This window comes from Palaemon carinicauda, chromosome 28 (genome assembly GCF_036898095.1).
Source record: "Palaemon carinicauda isolate YSFRI2023 chromosome 28, ASM3689809v2, whole genome shotgun sequence".
Taxonomy (NCBI): domain Eukaryota; kingdom Metazoa; phylum Arthropoda; class Malacostraca; order Decapoda; family Palaemonidae; genus Palaemon; species Palaemon carinicauda.
The window spans coordinates 60,452,544-60,470,800 of NC_090752.1; the positions used below are offsets into that span (position 1 = coordinate 60,452,544).

Below are 18,257 nucleotides of genomic sequence, written 5' to 3' on the forward strand. Positions count from 1 at the left end.
GACCAATTTGGATTCCCCATTACTTCGTGGCATCAGTTTTTGGAATGAGCACCACCACAACATGACGTTTGGTTGGATTTATTTCTACTGTTTACAGTCAGACCTATAAAGCAATTATATCTTTACCATAGGCATTAGGTTTTGAAGAATGTTTGAGTGAGAGGTGTACAAACACTAACACAGGGGTTCCCAACCTGGGGTACATATAGCCCCAGTGGTACATTTTTACTCTAGGCGGGTACATTTCATCTGGAAGAATAGCTAGTATTGCACAATTCATGATGTAAATTGCATTGAGATTGAATAACACGCCCCAGTTACTATACCGACACTCATTAGAGTGAGCGAGCTGGGTTTATTCCTGGCATTCCATGCATCCTTTTTTTCTCTGGCATATTTAGCAATATTTATGCCTTAGAAATGGTGCTATAAGGAGCAGTTCATGGAGCGACACAGGTCGAGCCCAGAAATAAGATTATAATATCAATTTCATTGTTTCTCTTTATCATCCTCAATTTTAGGATTACACAGGAATCTTTGAAAATGCCCAAGTAGTACATCAGAACTAAAAGGTTGAGGATCCCTGCTCTAACAGCATACATTACAGATGGAAACCTTATTACTGTAAAATAGAAACAGCAGGAATGAATAATTTCATATTAGATCTACCTTCTAGGAAATAAGATGACCAGGGCACCAGCCATCCGTTGAGATACTACTACTAGAGTTATGATTTTTTTTTTACTGACCAGACAGTACTACTCTCTCTGGTCACAGTTCATTTTCCCTTTGCCTACACACACACATACCAAATAGTCTGGACAAACAATTCTTCTTCTCTCCACTGCACTTTAATTGTTCAGTAGCCACTTTCCTCTAGGTAAGGGTAGAAGACTCTTTAGCTATGGTAAGCAGCTCTTCTAGGAAGAGGACACCCCAAAATCAAACCACTGTTCTCTAGTCTTGGGTAGTGCCACAGCCTCTGTACCATGGTCTTCCAATGTTTTGGGTTAGAGGTCTCTTGCTTGAGGGTCTGCACTATTCTATCCTATTTCTCTTCCTCTTGTTTTGTTAGTTTTTATAGTTTCCTTTCCTAACTAGGCTATTTTCCCTATTGGAGCCCCTGGGCTTATAGCATTCTCCTTTCCCAACTAGGATTGTAGCTTGGCAAGTGATAATAATAATAATAATGATAATAATAATAATAATAATAATAATAAAGGGATTTTGACGAAGGAAAAATCTATTTCTGGGCAAGGAACCTGTGTCGCAACCCCAGCAGAGATCAAACATGATAAAAGTATAAATATATAAAATAAACTAAAGAAATTAAATTCCGCCAAGACACCCAGCAGAAAATAGCGTGCTTAAGCTAAAGGAAATAATACGAAGTAGCATTAAAAAAACATGTTACGCCTCTGTCATGAAAAAATAGTCTTTATTATGAGTTCTCAGCACACGGGATACCCACCGGGGTGGGGAGCGTAATCAAGAAGTGACAAGCAGACTCGAAACAACCATCGAAGTCCGTAGACTCCGGAATGCATGAAATTAAATTAATTAAACCTAATGATAGGAAGGTCGAAAATAGATACCATTGCAGCGCCGGAAAACATGCGTAAATCCGGTGCAAAAACCCAATGCTACGTAAGCAATGTAGCGCCGGGAGAAATGCGTCGCTAAAAACAAATGCTATGTCGCAGCCCCCCTCCCTCATGAACCAACCATCCATAAAATTACGTAAAAAATATAGGATAAAGTAAGGTATCAGAACAGAGTAGGTTGTCTGAATCCGATCAAAGAAACATAACTACTGTACCATTAGTAGATACAATTCACAAAATATCCCAGCCCTCCGGGACGGGAGGAATTAATGACACGGATGGATAACCTGAGACATAAACTATAATCTCCGTCACAGCCCCTTTCTCTCTCTCGAACCAACCATTCATAACATTACGTAACAAATATAGGATAAGGTAAGGTATCAGAACAGAGTAGGTTGTCTGAACCCGATCAAAGAAACATAACTACCATTAGTAGATACAATTCACAAAATATCCCAGCCCTCCGGGACAGGAGGAATAATAACACGGATGGATAACTTGAGAGAAGGGAAGGGGGGGGGGCGCTAGGCAAGGCGCATAGGCTACCCGCGATGACGCACTGAGCGAAAGAGCCAGTCCCCACCCTGGGTGACTTCCCATTCTCTAAAAGCACGTGACCTAAGTCGACCCCCCTATGTAGGGAGTGGCGAAAGGCACAAAGGGGGAGAGGATACCCAGGGGGAGGAGACTGGCTCGAAATCAGGTGACCACTGTGATAGGAGGGGGGGGGTACTACCCTCCGAAACACAGAGGAAGACCTGTTGCGAAGCACGCAAACAAAAACAACATATAATGGCAGACGTTACAAAATGAAATACAATAAATAGGCTAAATCGGCATATTGAGTAAAATGGGAGAAAAAGGAACACGGCGTAAAAGGAATAATAGCAAAATCTTCCAATTTCGGGTAGTACCGACTTGGAGAGGAAACTATACCATTTTAAACAAAAACTAGTCCTCCAAAATCGGTTAAAATACCGATCTCGACAGGCAGGACTAAAATAATGAAAACGCATTCCGATTCCCCATAAAAACTAAAAAAACCAAGAATTCTCGCATGAAATTGTACCGACTGAAGCCACTAACTAACACTGCCCAAATAGCCTAAATAAGAGATAAAATCATGCCAAAACATTGAATTAGATGTCCATAACACAAAAATAAGACTACAATTAGTATAAGGAACTAATAAAAAGTCTTACAAAACAAAGAGATCCCGAGGAAGCGACACCAAAAGACTGCATACACACCCGTAAGGGAGCGTCAACAAAGCGGCTGAAAGAAAACCCAACAAGGATCTCCGAAACTTTTGACATCTTCACAAACACAAAATAACACAGAGCTACGAAAAACACGTCCGAACGTTCACGGGTGCTAACAAGGAATAATGGGAGAAGGTTAGGTAGTGGTGGTGGTGGTGGGGGGGGGGGGGAGTAGCTGTAGTGAACAACACCTTGTAGTAGCTGGGGATTTTGAGGAGGGAGAAGTCTAATTGGAAAGGGATCTCTGGTAGTGGTATCACTCGCCCCAGTTTTAATACCGACACCCTTTGGGATGAGCAAGCTGGATATATTCCTAGCATTCCATGCAACTTTTTCTCTTGTATATTTAGCAGTATTTATACCTTTGAAATGGTGCTTTAAGGAGCATTTCACGGAGCGACACAGGTTGAGCCCAGAAATAATAATATTCAAATTGATTACTTACCATCATGGGGCATAAGAGCATATTTGAAGGTATGAGCTCCCATGTCGCATTTGTCATCTGGGGCCTTTGGTGATCTCAGGAGGGAAAGACTCAGCTTGCTTCCCTTGCATGTCCATCCATATTTACTGTCATTCAACACTGCAACTCCAAAGTTGTGCTCTGAGATATCAGCCCACCTATGAAGACATTTTTTTTTAGTATATTTTTTTTGGGGGGAGGGGATGAACAAAAATGGATCACTTTTGTATGCTTAAGCTTCTTAGGTCCAGTTTAAAGATTGTTTATGAAGACTGATAAAGTCAAGGGAAAACTTCAGATAAGGGAAATGCAATCAAGCTAAATAACTATTGTACATACTTTGTGGTACAGGAAGCTGTAATAAATTTTTCAGTTCATTCTACAAGGCAATTAAAAATACTGTATATCTGGAAGTCATCCTCTCCTGGCAGAAGGGAATGATATTCAAGGTGTTTTGTTAAACAGATATACCCAATGTCTCTCATCTATCTTGTTTATCACTATCACTTAGAAAAATGTATTAATTTGTGACTCAAATCTACACTAGTACCCCCACGGGGGGTACAACTCTGAGTGGATGTTAGGTTACTTTTTAACCTTAGCAGTCACTCCACATGGTTAATGCAAGTGTCTGATATCACAATTCTCAGGCAGAGCATTACAGTGTACTTTTAATTTTGTATTTAAAGGTTTTATCGCATTATAATTTACATTTTTACCTTTAAAATTCATGTTTTGTAATGCAATCGAGTTTGTTGGTAATATGGCCATAATACCTAACCTCCAGAATTAACAATAAGATAACCAACAATAAAAACATTTCACCAACTTACTCCTTCCCTTGTTCTAGAAATTACACATGGTATCTAATTACTTACTTGTGGCCACAAACTTCAAATTTAGCCGAATCCCAAGTTGTGTTAGAATGGGTCGGTCGTTCTACATGCCCGAACTGAGAGTCAAACGTAGCCTTCTTTGCATGAAGCCCAGTATCAAAGGACACTTTAAGGAACTTATGCTTTTCGTGCCAATCGACATAAGTGTTGAACGTAAGGTAGGGGTTGACAGCTGTTAATTCAATGTCCTGACGAAGACTCGAATGCTCGCTGATCTTCATATGCCACCGCAGCTTCACAAGCAGAGGTCCACTCTCAACAATTTCCATCTCCTGCACCAGCTGAACACCCTGTTAGAAAACAAAACAAGTTAATTGTTACTGTATTTAAAGGGTTTATTATAATTTTTCATTACTTCTCTTGTAGTTTGTTTATTCATTTCCTTTCCACATTGACACTAGACTATTTTCCCTGTTAGAGCCCCTGGCCTTTTATCATCCCACTTTTCCAAATAGGGCTGTAGCTTAGCTAGTAGTAATAATAATAATAATTAGTTTCCTTAGAATCAGACTTTGAAAAATTCAATAAAATTATCATTATCTTTTTCTTGCGGGTAACCTTAATTTTTAACTTACCATATTTTTACAACAATAACATTCATCAAAATAAGTGAATGAGTTATAGATATAAAACTTCAACATAATGAAATTTTTTGGGGAAAAAAGCCACCTTACAATCAACTATTACCTTTGTAAAATTCAAATTTTTAAGCTATCAAGCATTTACGATACTGTGCAGCAACATATAGTTATGCATAATCTGGTACTTTTACAGACTTAAAATTGCAATCCTATTGTTTGTAATAAACTTAGACCATGACTGATTTCACCCAAAGTTACTTTTTAAAGTATCTCCACACTTAACTGTTCCTTTATTTTTCTATTGAAGGATTCATATTTAAAATTCAGCCCCTACATTGCCTAAAAACATTCACTTCTGAATTGCCAAATGCTTTCGCCATATATTACTGAGATCGTACTTATGTAATCGATAACATGCCAAGACCTAACTCATTACCTCGTGATTCAAATGTTGTTCAGTTTCCAAATGGTAATCCATAGTGTCCCAAGCATCCCAGTACAAGGGGATATCATCGTAGAGGTTAATCTTGTTTCCGTATTTCACACCGTCTTGATGATCGACAGCGAAAACATCTCTTGCATCTCCTCCAGCTAACCTGAGATTCTCCACAGTACCATATCTAGTGATGACAGCTTCAATGAAACTATTTCTCAGGATGAACTTGTTGTCTTTGAAGCCTGTTAGAAAATACAGAAATATGATTGGAATGTGAAAATATATGAGTAAGAGATTAGATTTTGTCTGTAACTTTATAAAATTCATTATGCATAAACAACCCACCAAGTGCATATTTCATTCTGAAAAAATTCCATTCTTACACATTTTAACACTGGATTTGTTGTCCATGCTGGCTAAGAGGAATGAGATCAATATTATTATGAAGTAGGAACAAGTTTAAGTCACTCATGAATGACAGAGGCAAGGGACAGTGACAATGCCCTAGAGACTGACCATATATACAGATGGTCAGTACCAAAGCACCCTCTCCACCCAAGTGAAGGCCAGGCATTGACTGCTGATGACTCAGCAGGTAGACCTATAGCTCACAAAGATGGTGAGACACTAACAAAACAAGAGGAGGAGAAACGATATAGAATAGTGTGCCCGAGTGTACCCTCAAGCAAGAGAACTCTAACCCAAGACAGTGGAAGAGCATGGTTCAGAGGCTATGACACTACCCAAGACTAGAGAACAATGGTTTGATTTTGGAGTATCCTTCTCCTAGAAGAGCTGCTTACCATGGCTAAAGAGTCTCTTCTACCCTTAACAGGAGGAACAATTACAGTGCAGTACTTAACCCCTTGGGTGAAGAAGAATTGTTTGGTAATCTCAGTGTTGTCAGGTGAGGAGAATCTGTAAAGAATAGGCCAGACTATTCGGTGTATGTGTAGGCAAAGTGACAGTGAACCGTAACCAGAGAGAAGGGTCCAAAAGTACTATCTGGCCAGTCAAAGGACCCCATAACTCTCTAGCGGTAGTATCTCAACGGGCGGCTGGTGCCTTGGCCAGTTGTGCTTTGAAGGATTTGGATTTATGAATTCCGACAAAGTGGCCACAGCATGCGATGATCCATACATCACAGAGGTGCATCTTGAAAAACCAACAATTAAACAATGATGTAAAAATAAAAAAAAGAGATTGGACAGCATTATGGCAGAAAGGAACAGGGAACAGTGGTAAAGAAAAAGGCTAAAATATCGGAGTAGCTAGGGGCCGAAGGGACCCAGCCTGGAAGTCACCGTGCAGAATGCAAGGCGCACTGATGGAACTACATTACACCCTATTGGGCATTGGAGTTTGATCAGATTATATAATAAAAAGGAAGAAACTGGACTAGTATAGCTGGAAAACTCAGCGATATTATTACAATGTGTTTAGAAAAACTACTAAAATTAATTTCCATTTACTGCCTGTAACAACAGAGCAGCTAAAATATGAGCAAGGCACGAGTCCAACATGGACAAAAAGTTTGTAAATTTACAAAATTCCAAACTTCAATGTTCTAGAAACCTGGGTGTCAAAACTTCTTGGATACTTTTTAAGTTCAATGATCAGACTGAACCAGTCCAAAAAGAAGTGTGAGAAGGAAACATGAGTTTCGATGGACCCTCGACTGAACCAGTTCAAAAAGAAGTGCGAGAAGGGGGCATGAGCTTCGATGGACCCTCGACTGAACCAGTCCAAAAAGAAGTGCGAGAAGGGGGCATGAGCTTCGATGGACCCTCGACTGAACCAGTCCAAAAAGAAGTGCGAGAAGGGGGCATGAGCTTCGATGGACCCTCGACTGAACCAGTCCAAAAAGAAGTGCGAGAAGGGGGCATGAGCTTCGATGGACCCTCGACTGAACCAGTCCAAAAAGAAGTGCGAGAAGGGGGCATGAGCTTCGATGGACCCTCGACTGAACCAGTCCAAAAAGAAGTGCGAGAAGGGGGCATGAGCTTCGATGGACCCTCGACTGAACCAGTCCAAAAAGAAGTGCGAGAAGGGGGCATGAGCTTCGATGGACCCTCGACTGAACCAGTCCAAAAAGAAGTGCGAGAAGGGGGCATGAGCTTCGATGGACCCTCGACTGAACCAGTCCAAAAAGAAGTGCGAGAAGGGGGCATGAGCTTCGATGGACCCTCGACTGAACCAGTCCAAAAAGAAGTGCGAGAAGGGGGCATGAGCTTCGATGGACCCTCGACTGAACCAGTCCAAAAAGAAGTGCGAGAAGGAAGCATGAGCTTCGATGGACCCTCGACTGAACCAGTCCAAAATGAAGTGCGCCAGTTGAAAAAGAAGTGCGAGAAGGGAGCATGAGTTTCGATGGACCCTCGACTGAACCAGTTCAAAAAGAAGTGCGAGAAGGGAGCATGAGTTTCGATGGACCCTCGACTGAACCAGTTCAAAAAGAAGTGCGAGAAGGAAGCATGAGCTTCGATGGACCCTCGACTGAACCAGTTCAAAAAGAAGTGCGAGAAGGAAGCATGAGCTTCGATGGACCCTCGACTGAACCAGTTCAAAAAGAAGTGCGAGAAGGAAGCATGAGCTTCGATGGACCCTCGACTGAACCAGTTCAAAAAGAAGTGCGAGAAGGAAGCATGAGCTTCGATGGACCCTCGACTGAACCAGTTCAAAAAGAAGTGCGAGAAGGAAGCATGAGCTTCGATGGACCCTCGACTGAACCAGTTCAAAAAGAAGTGCGAGAAGGAAGCATGAGTTTCGATGGACCCTCGACTGAACCAGTTCAAAAAGAAGTGCGAGAAGGAAGCATGAGTTTCGATGGACCCTCGACTGAACCATTTCAAAAAGAAGTGCGAGAAGGAAGCATGAGTTTCGATGGACCCTCTTTCTTTCACGTCACATCTTTACGTCGTTCTCTTCCAAAATGACACTGCTTGAGCTGCCCTTGTAATCTCTCTAAAAAATAGTTTCATTGTTCTTTAAATTCCTCTTGTCCTAAATGACAGGGATCATCCTGAAAATACTGATGCCTTGTAAAATTAGTAAGATTGCCATTACAAATGGAAGACATGAATATCTTGCTTAAAATTCCTTTCATATTTGTGAATATTCTCTACTAATTGTGCAAGGTTTAGGAGAGCTAAAAAAAGTTTCCATTCATTTACATTGACAATACATAAAATGGATTAGTTATTCAATGAAAGTGACAAATCTAGAACTTACAAATTTTGATCATCACCATTATACTATTGTTGTTAGCATAAAGGGTTTAAGCTTGGCGATTTGCTTGATCATGCAAAGCCACATACAGTATATGAATGGACCCCACCTATGACTAAGTAAATCACTAAAGCTATAAAAACTCACCTTACTAACACCAACTTTGTCCATGTTAGACTCCTGCTTTGCTCATATTTTGGCTGTTATTTGGATAGCTTATTCAAATAGTAGGTAGTAGAGGTTGGCTAGGGCGCCAGCCACCCGTTGAGATACTACCGCTAGAGAGTTATGGGGTCCTTTGACTGGCCAGACAGTACTACACTGGATCCTTCTCTCCGTTTACGGTTCACTTTCCCTTTACCTACACATACACCAAATATTCTGGCATATTCTTTACAGATTCTCCTCTGTCCTCATTCACCTGACAACACTGAGATTACCAAACAATTCTTCTTCACCCAAGGGGTTACTGTACTGTAATTGTTCAGTGGCCACTTTCCTCTTGCTAAGGTTAGAAGAGACTCTTTAGCTATGGTAAGCAGCTCTTCTAGGAGAAGGACACTCCAAAATCAAATCATTGTTCTCTAGTCTTGGGTAGTGCCATAGCCTCTGTACCATGGTCCTCCACTATCTTGGGTTAGAGTTCTCTTGCTTGAGTGTACCCTCTGGCACACTATTCTATCTAATTTCTCTTCCTCATGTTTTGTTAAAGTTTTTATAGTTTATATAGGAGATATTTATTTTAATATTTTTCTTAAAATATCAATTTTTCCTTATTTCCTTTCCTCACTGGGCTATTTTCCCTGTTGGAGGCCTGGGCCTTATAGCTTTCTACTTTTCCAACTAGAGTTGTAGTTTAGCAATTAATAATAATAATAATAATTATTATAATAATAATAATAATAATAATAATAATAATAAAGAGTTGATAAGGCTTTTAAATTGTTCCTCATTTGATAAGCACATAAGGAAAAGCCAACTTACCGACTTCAACAGGAGCGGCGTGAGTCACATTCAATTTTGAATATCCAATCCCTTGAGCCTTCACTGCAACGTAGTGACCGCCCGTGCTTGCAGGCTGCATGGTTTCTTCCTCCAGCCTAATTCTCTTCTGGCTCGGCTCTTCCAGAATTTCCTTTGAAACATTGATAACTTTCTTCACTGGCCATGGTAAAGTGTTGATTACTGACATTTCATTTTCTCCTTCTGATGAGTTACCTAAAGGTAAACAAGAAACTATAGAAAGGGAAAACTCAATTATGTAACATATACAAAGGTGATTAAATAATGTACAAAATATTTGTATTCAATTTCAAATGAACATAGAAAGAGCTTCATTCTAGAGATAGTTCATTTTAAACTTTACATACATACATATACCATGGCACTTCCCCCAATTTTTGGGGGTAGCCAACATCAACAAAGAAACAAAAACAAAAAGGGGACCTCTACTCTCTACGTTCCTCCCAGCCTAACAAGGGACTCAACCGAGTTCAGCTGGTACTGCTAGGGTGTTACAGCCCACCCTCCCACATTATCCACCACAGATGAAGCTTCATAATGCTGAATCCCCTACTGAATCCCCTATTTTAAACTTTAATATAATGAAATTTATTATTACTAATTCTATTTGTCCCTTGAACATGCACTTTGACAGAAACTGTGCTAAATCAAAAGATTAAGCATCTCCACAATAAAACTGTCATTAGCCTGAATGAAAATAGTTTTGCATTACCTCCATGTTAATCTTGCCACTAAGAACAAAAAATAAAATGGAAATTTTAAATTACGCTGGGCGACTTTGATTTGCTTCACGGTACATCACAGAACGTACCTTTACATAGAACATCGAGGCAGAAATTCTTGATTCCTTTAGCAAATTTCAGGGCTTCCTGATACAAGACATCGGAGTCCCGATAAACAATCCCGATGCTTGAACCTGGGATGACATCATGGAACTGGTTCAAAAGCACCTTCTTCCAAGCTTCTCCGAGTTCAGCCTGATATCTGCAAATAATAAGAGTGGCTTTAACAAAAATAATAAAACCCAAAATCCTGGAAGACCATGGTACAGAGGCTATGGTACTACCCAAGAAGTGTGAGAAGGAAACATGAGTTTCGATGAACCCTCTTTCTTTCACATCACATCTTTACCTCGTTCTCCTCCAAAATGACACTGCTTGGGCTGCCCTTGTAATCTCTCTAAAAATAGTTTTGTTGTTCTTTAAATTCCTCTTGTTGTAAATGACAGGGATCATCCTGAAAATACTGATGCCTTGTAAAATAAACTACAAGAGAATTAAATAACAACAATAAAATATTTTAAGAGCAATAACAACATTAGAATAAATCTTTCATGTATAAACTATAAAAACTTAAAAAAATCAAGAGGGAGAGAAATTAGATAGAATAGAGTGCCCGAGTGTATCCTCAAGCAAGAGAACTCTACCCAAAGATAATGGAAGACCATGGTACAGAGGCTATGGTACTACCCAAGATTTTGGATTTTATTCTTCTTCTTCTTTGTCTGCATCTTTTCCCACTTCTATGTGGGGTAGATGTTTCTGGCCAGCTCTCTCCATCTACCTCTGTCCCACACTTCATCACCGGTTAATCCCTTTGATCGAAGGTCATCCTTGATACAGTCCATCCACCTTCGCTTGGACTGTATCAAGGATGACCTTCGATCAAAGGGATTAACCGGTGATGTAGTGAGGGACAGAGGTAGATGGAGAATGCTGGCCAGAAACATCGACCCCATATGTAAGTGGGAAAAGAAGCAGACAAAGAAGAAGAAGAAGAAAATCCAAAATCTTGGGTAGTGCCATAGCCTCTGTACCATGGTCTTCCACTATCTTTGGGTAGAGTTCTCTTGCTTGAGGATACACTCGGGCACATTATTCTATCTAATTTCTCTCCATCTTGATTTTTTTAAGTTTTTATAGTTTATATATGAAAGATTTATTCTAATGTTGTTATTGCTCTTAAAATATTTTATTATTGTTATTTAATTCTCTTGTAGTTTATTTCTTATTTCCTTTCCTCACGGGGCTATTTTCCCTGTTGGATCCCTTGGGCTTATACCATCCAGCTTTTCCAACTAGGGTTGTAGCTTAGCAGGGAATAATAATAATAATAATAATAATAATAATAATAATAATAATAATAAATGGTTATTGTGGAGTGAAGCATTAATCAAAGTTGAGAATAAAACGGAGAGCTTTTGAGAGAATGTTCAGTTACAGAATTTTCAACCACAAATATCCTCTAATAAATTATTCTATTTTATACAAACATGAACTTTAATGACAGAAAAAAATTAGCATAAGTCTCCTAGACTGGAAGAACAGGTAATTTAAATATTTTTGAAGGATGAAGGCAATTATTCTTAGAAACCGAGATGAAAATTGATGAGGGAATGAAAAAATGTTGGCAAAGAATACTTAGCAAAATTTGATGGCAAGTATTTACCACTTGAAGAGTGACACTGCACTTCATTTAACCTTGCTAAGTCCAAAAAAGAGATGTGATAACAAAGAGGTCCGAGGAATCGTCACATCTTTGCAATGACAAAATGGGAAATAAGAGATCTTTCGATCATTCCCCCAAGATGTGTGACTTGTGGTGAAGATAAACAAGGTTCAATAGTAACTTTAGTAAACAAAAGGGCTAAAAGAAAGTCATTCTTGGCAAAATAACCTAAAGAAAAATGTTATTTTTATAATAAAATAAATTTTTGAATATACTTACCCGGTGATTATATAAGCTGCAACTCTGTTGCTCGACAGAAAACTCTACGTTAAAAATCCGCCAGCGATCGCTATGCAGGTAGGGGGTGTACTTCAACAGCGCCATCTGTCGTGCAGGTACTCAGTACTCAATGTAAACAAAGAACTCAATTTTCTCCTTGGTCCACTGCGTCTCTATTGGGGAGGAAGGGAGGGTCCTTTAATATATAATCACCGGGTAAGTATATTCAAAAATTTATTTTATTATAAAAATAACATTTTTCAATATTTAACTTAGCCGGTGATTATATAAGCTGATTCACACCCAGGGGGGTGGGTAGATACCAGCAATAAATGTTTACATTATTATGAGCTAAGGATTTTTTATTTTATTTTAGCAGTTATCAAAATAACAAACTTAAAATAAATAAGTACCTGGTAAGGAAGTCGACTTGAACAATTACTCTGCCTTTTTAAGTACGTCTTCCTTACGGAGCCTCGCGATCCTCTTAGGATGCTGAGCGACCCCTAGGAGCTGAAGTATCAAGGGTTGCAACCCATACAACAGGACCTCATCAAAACCTCTAATCTAGGCGCTTCTCAAGAAATGACTTTGACCACCCGCCAAATCAACTAGGATGCGAAAGGCTTCTTAGCCTTCCGGACAACCCAAAAACAATAATAAAACATTTCAAGAGAAAGATTAAAAAGGTTATGGAATTAGGGAATTGTAGTGGTTGAGCCCTCACCCACTACTGCACTCGTTGCTACGAATGGTCCCAGAGTGTAGCAGTTCTCGTAAAGAGACTGGACATTCTCAAGATAAAAAGACGCGAACACTGACTTGCTTTTCCAATAGGTTGCGTCGATTATACTTTGCAGAGATCTATTTTGTTTAAAGGCCACGGAAGTTGCGACAGCTCTAACTTCCTGTGTCCTTACCTTCAGCAAAGCTTGGTCTTCCTCATTCAGATGGGAATGAGCTTCTCGTATTAACAGTCTGATAAAATAGGATAAAGCATTCTTTGACATAGGCAAAGATGGTTTCTTAAATGAACACCATAAAGCTTCAGACGGGCCTCGTAAAGGTTTAGTTCGTTTTAAATAGAACTTAAGAGCTCTTACAGGGCATAAGACTCTTTCTAGTTCATTTCCAACCATACAATAAGTTTGGAATATCGAACGATATTGGCCAAGGCCGAGAAGGCAGCTCGTTTTTGGCTAGAAAACCAAGTTGTAGAACATGTAGCCGTTTCGGATGAGAATCCGATGTTCTTGCTGAAGGCATGAATCTCACTGACTCTTTTAGCTGTGGCTAAGCATACCAGGAAAAAGAGTCTTTAAGGTGAGATCTTTCAGGGAGGCTGATTGTAGCGGTTCGAACCTGTCTGACATAAGGAATCTTCGTACCACGTCTAAATTCCAACCAGGTGTAACCAAACGACGCTCCTTCGTGGTCTCAAAAGACTTAAGGAGGTCCTGTAGATCTTTATTGTTGGAAAGATCTAAGCCTCTGTGACGGAAGACTGATGCCAACATGCTTCTGTAACCCTTGATAGTGGGAGCTGAAAGAGATCGTTCTTTCCTCAGATATAAGAGGAAGTCAGCTATTAATTACAGAGGTACTGGTCGAGGATACGGATACTGACTTGCACCAGTTTCGGAAGATTTCCCACTTCGATTGGTAGACTCTAAGGGTGGATGTTCTCCTTGCTCTAGCAATCGCTCTGGCTGCCTCCTTCGAAAAGCCTCTAGCTCTCGAGAGTCTTTTGATAGTCTGAAGGCAGTCAGACGAAGAGCGTGGAGGCCTTGGTGTACCTTCTTTACGTGTGGCTGACGTAGAAGGTTCACCCTTAGGGGAAGTGTTCTGGGAACGTCTACTAGCCATCGAAGTACCTCGGTGAACCATTCTCTCGCGGGCCAGAGGGAAGCAACTAGCGTCAACCTTGTCCCTTCGTGAGAGGCGAACTTCTGCAGTACCTTGTTGACAATCTTGAACGGAGGGAATGCATATAGATCTAGATGTGACCAATCTAGGAGAAAGGCATCTATATGAACTGCTGCTGGGTCCGGGATTGGTGAGCAAAATATTGGGAGCCTCTTGGTCATCGAGGTTGCGAAGAGATCTATGGTTGGCTGGCCCCAGGTGGCCCAAAGTCTCTTGCATACATCCTTGTGGAGGGTCCATTATGTTGGAATTATTTGTCCCTTCCGACTGAGACAATCTGCCATGACATTCAAGTTGCCTTGGATGAACCTCGTTACTAGTGATATGTCTAGACCTTTTGACCAGAGAGTAGGTCCCTCCTTGCTTGGAGATGTACGCCAAAGCCGTGGTGTTGTCCGAGTTCACCTCCACCACTTTGCCTTGAAGGAGAGACCTGAAGCTTTTCCAGGCCAGACGTACTGCCAGTAGCTCCTTGCAGTTGAAATGCATTGTCCTTTGACTCGAGTTCCATATTCCCGAGCATTCCCGGCCGTCTAATGTTGCACCCCAGCCTACGTCCGATGCGTCCGAGAAGAGAACGTGGTTGGGAGTCTGAACAGTCAGGGGAAGACCCTCTCTTAGTTGACATAGTCCTTTCACCAAGTCAGACAAGACTTTATCTTTTCGGAAACCGGGATCGAGACCGCTTCTAGCGTCTTGTCCTTTTTCCAGTGAAAAGCTAGATGGTATAGAAGAGGACGGAGGTGTAGTCTTCCTAGTGACACAAATTGATCCACGGATGACAGTGTCCCTACCAGACTCATCCACAGCCTGACTGAGCAGCGTTCCTTCTTCAGCATCTTCTGGATGGATAGCAGGGCTGGGGGCTGATCGTCTTGTTCAGCAACGTCCTCATCAGAGGGTTCCTCATCCGAAACTGATGAGGAAACGGCAACGGAGTGGGCAACGTCTGACTCGCTGAATCCGGTCGCACTGGTGGATGCGTGACGGAGCCGGACGCAATATCATGGAACTGCTGCACAGTCTGTGAACTGTCAACAACCATGGGTGCGCGAGGAAGCACAGCGTCAACCCGAAACTGTCTAGACCGTCTGGGTTGTGCAGTCAACACCCTACCGGGTTGCTGAGGTTGACGCACTGCGTCACAACAAGTCACCTCTGCTGGTTGTTGAACGTCCTGAACGTCAACAACCACCTCCGAGCGTCGCTTAACGTCAACGTGCGGCTGGCAACCCACACTAGGTCGCATCGGTGGAGGAACCACCTCAACTGGCAGACGCGAGTAGGTTACCTCAGCGTCAACAGGGCGCACAACCGACCGGTTGGAAGGTTGTTGGCCAGAAGGTTCTTCTCCGCATTTAAGTCCTCTATCAAGGACGCAAGCTTGGACTGCATGTCTTGCAGCAAAGCCCATTTAGGGTCTACGGGAGCAGGTGTGGCAACAGACGGGGTTAGCGACTGAGGCGGAACCGTTTACCATCCCTGAAAGCCTTGTTATGCGTGACATAATAGTACAGCAAAACTTCAAAGGCTCGACAACAGCTGAGAAGTTGACCTGTAAACAACTTGGAGCGTCTCCTGGCTAGGCGCCAGGGAGAGTCTACCAGAATTGAGAAGTCTATCTGGGCAGAGGCATGAACTCCCAAGCCGAGAACTTCTCTCGTGTCATATCAGACTCTCGCTCTATAAACCAGTTTAAAAGAAGGGAAAGCAAAGGCTGTATCCCCCAAACTCCTCCTGGTGAAAAACCAGTCGCCTAGCCAACGTAACGCTCTCTAGGAGAGCGAGAGAGCACTAGCTTAAAAACAACGGCTTCGAAGTAGCTAGGCCTAGTGTAAGTTCTGACGTTTAGGCGAACGAGGAGCAGCAGTTACAAGATCCGGACGAAGATCCTTAAAAAAAATCATCATGATTTAATTAAAGTCCATAGGAGGCTAAGCAGCTTAAGGCTCCTCTCCATCTGACAGAGTCCTCAAGGGAATATCAGTAGGAGGGAGAACAGCAACTTCCTCATCTACAGGAACCTTGTCCGATAAAAGCTGAGTCTCTCACTGGTGCATTAGTAGCGGACCAGAACGCAACGTCATGTAACTGCTTGACAGTCTGTGAACTGTCAACAACTGAACTGTCAACCACAACAGGTGCGTGAGGACGTACAGCGTCCACTCGAGACTGCTTTGACTGCCTAGACTGAGCAGTCAAAACAACTCTAGAATGCGGAGGTTGACGCACAGCGTCAAAACAAGTCAACTCCGATTGTTAGTGAACGTCTAGAACGTCAACAGGAGCATCAGCCAGTGGCCTAACGTCCAAATGCGGCTGAAAAACCACACGAGACCGCATCGAGTGTGGTTCTAAACAACCTGACTGACGTGACTAAGCTACGCCAACGTCAACAGTAAGCACAAAGGAACGTTAGGTTGGCTGAAAGCCAGGATATCGATGAGATAAACGGCTAGACTCAACGGACTAATCGGCAGAATAGTCTTCCATAAGGGAGGCAAGCATATACTGCATGTTTTGCCATACAACCCCTTAAGGATCAACGGAAATGGTTGTGGTAATAGACGAGGGTAACGTCTGTGACCGCAACACTTTGCCTACAAAAAAAGACTTTCGGAGTCTGTGTTACGCTTTTGTTAGGCGGCGAGCAGTTATCCGATGACTGCATAGGGTCAGAGCTGTCCTAATGGCTGTAACCAGGACGCTGGACCTGTCCTGAAAGGACTGACTTTCGCTTAAGGGCTTCGAAACCTTGTGACAGGTTTCTTATGCGAAAAGCCTACGGATGGCGAGGAGAAACAACGTCTCTCTCGTCTTATGGTAGGGGAGATCTTGGTAAGAAACACCCGATACCATAGAGGGAAAACGTCTGTTCGTTGGTCAAGGCCTCTCGAACCCATAAGTCTTTTGACATTACTTCTCCCCTGGGCTTGGGAGCTTGCAAGAGGTCCCGGACTAGGTGAACGACAGGCACGAACAGACGAACCCTCGGACGCAACACTGTAACACTTTGCGCCTCGGACGCAACACTGTAACACTTTGCGCATATCACTTTATCACTTCGATTTTCTGTTTTGCACTTATTTCTACCTAAAACACGCAATTCTACCCTTCATTAAAAGGTAGTAATTGCGAAATTAGTCGTATAATGCAAGCTCATAATACCAGCAAAAAACAGAAAACATATTTTAAGATAAAAAGAAAAATCAGTGGCTGGGAAAGAGACTAAACACTAGTTCATATAACTACGTTTTCAATCTCTCACCGCACATAGCCTGGGGACGAGAATAAAAACCTAAAAACGTTTTATCCTTCCTCCCCTACAGAGACTAGGGACGAGAGTAACACGAGAACAACGTTACCCGCTTGAACGGAACGTTTTCTCTCCTCTCTCTCCCTCCGTCTCTATCTCTCTCTCTCTTTCTCTCTTGATTTCGCACCTAAGAGAAGAGCCCAATTATATATCGTCAAAAAAACATGTTATTTGACTAAAGGAAAAAACTGAAAGGTTTTTCAAATAAAAAGTTCCTTTAAATTAGAATTTAAAACATTTAAGCTAAGTAAGAATGAACAAAACGTCAGAATCGATTTACTCTTACTGCAAAGTGAAACCGTGATACACTCTCTATCGTAACGATAGAGCGCATGTTGAACGTCCTGAACGTCAACAACTGCGTAGCATAAAAAACTAAACGTTAGTTCATCTTTGAAAACAGTACGAAGACTATCAAAGAAATTCTTTCATAAAATATTACATTTAAAAAGTTTTAAATCCTTTAAAAGCTAAAGACGATATAAAGGGCTCAATGTTGATTAACTTCGGTTTCCAAGTTAGGACCGCCTACTCTCAGGAAGGGTCTATATAAACAAAGCATTAAAATTTATTTTATATGTTTATAAAAAATGGAAAGTTAATCGAAGAGGCCTAATAAAGGCGGAGAGATATAAAATATATAGAGGAAAATCTATAACGTGATAAGATAATTACTAAAAGCCTAAACACACTTCCGTCTAAGGGAAGGGTCGGCCATTTAAAAGTGAAAGAAAGTCCATACTCTCTTTGTCACCATAATTAAATCTATCCAAAACGAGTTCAAGTTTTGAG

At 41.4% G+C, this 18,257-nt stretch overlaps 1 protein-coding gene across 6 annotated transcripts in view; it reads right to left on the bottom strand.

The window, feature by feature from the left end:
• The window catches only part of LOC137621632 (alpha-mannosidase 2C1-like), a 67,862-nt gene that overhangs the window by 6,400 nt on the left and 43,205 nt on the right, over positions 1-18,257 (bottom strand). For all 6 annotated transcript variants that reach the window (XM_068352100.1, XM_068352098.1, XM_068352095.1 and 3 more), the window contains exons 14-18: positions 10,308-10,480; positions 9,458-9,691; positions 5,246-5,487; positions 4,211-4,518; positions 3,315-3,490 (exon numbers count right to left, since the gene is read on the bottom strand). In XM_068352100.1, the coding sequence (XP_068208201.1) occupies positions 3,315-3,490; positions 4,211-4,518; positions 5,246-5,487; positions 9,458-9,691; positions 10,308-10,480 (1,133 nt within the window). The remainder of the gene's footprint in view (positions 1-3,314; positions 3,491-4,210; positions 4,519-5,245; positions 5,488-9,457; positions 9,692-10,307; positions 10,481-18,257) is intronic.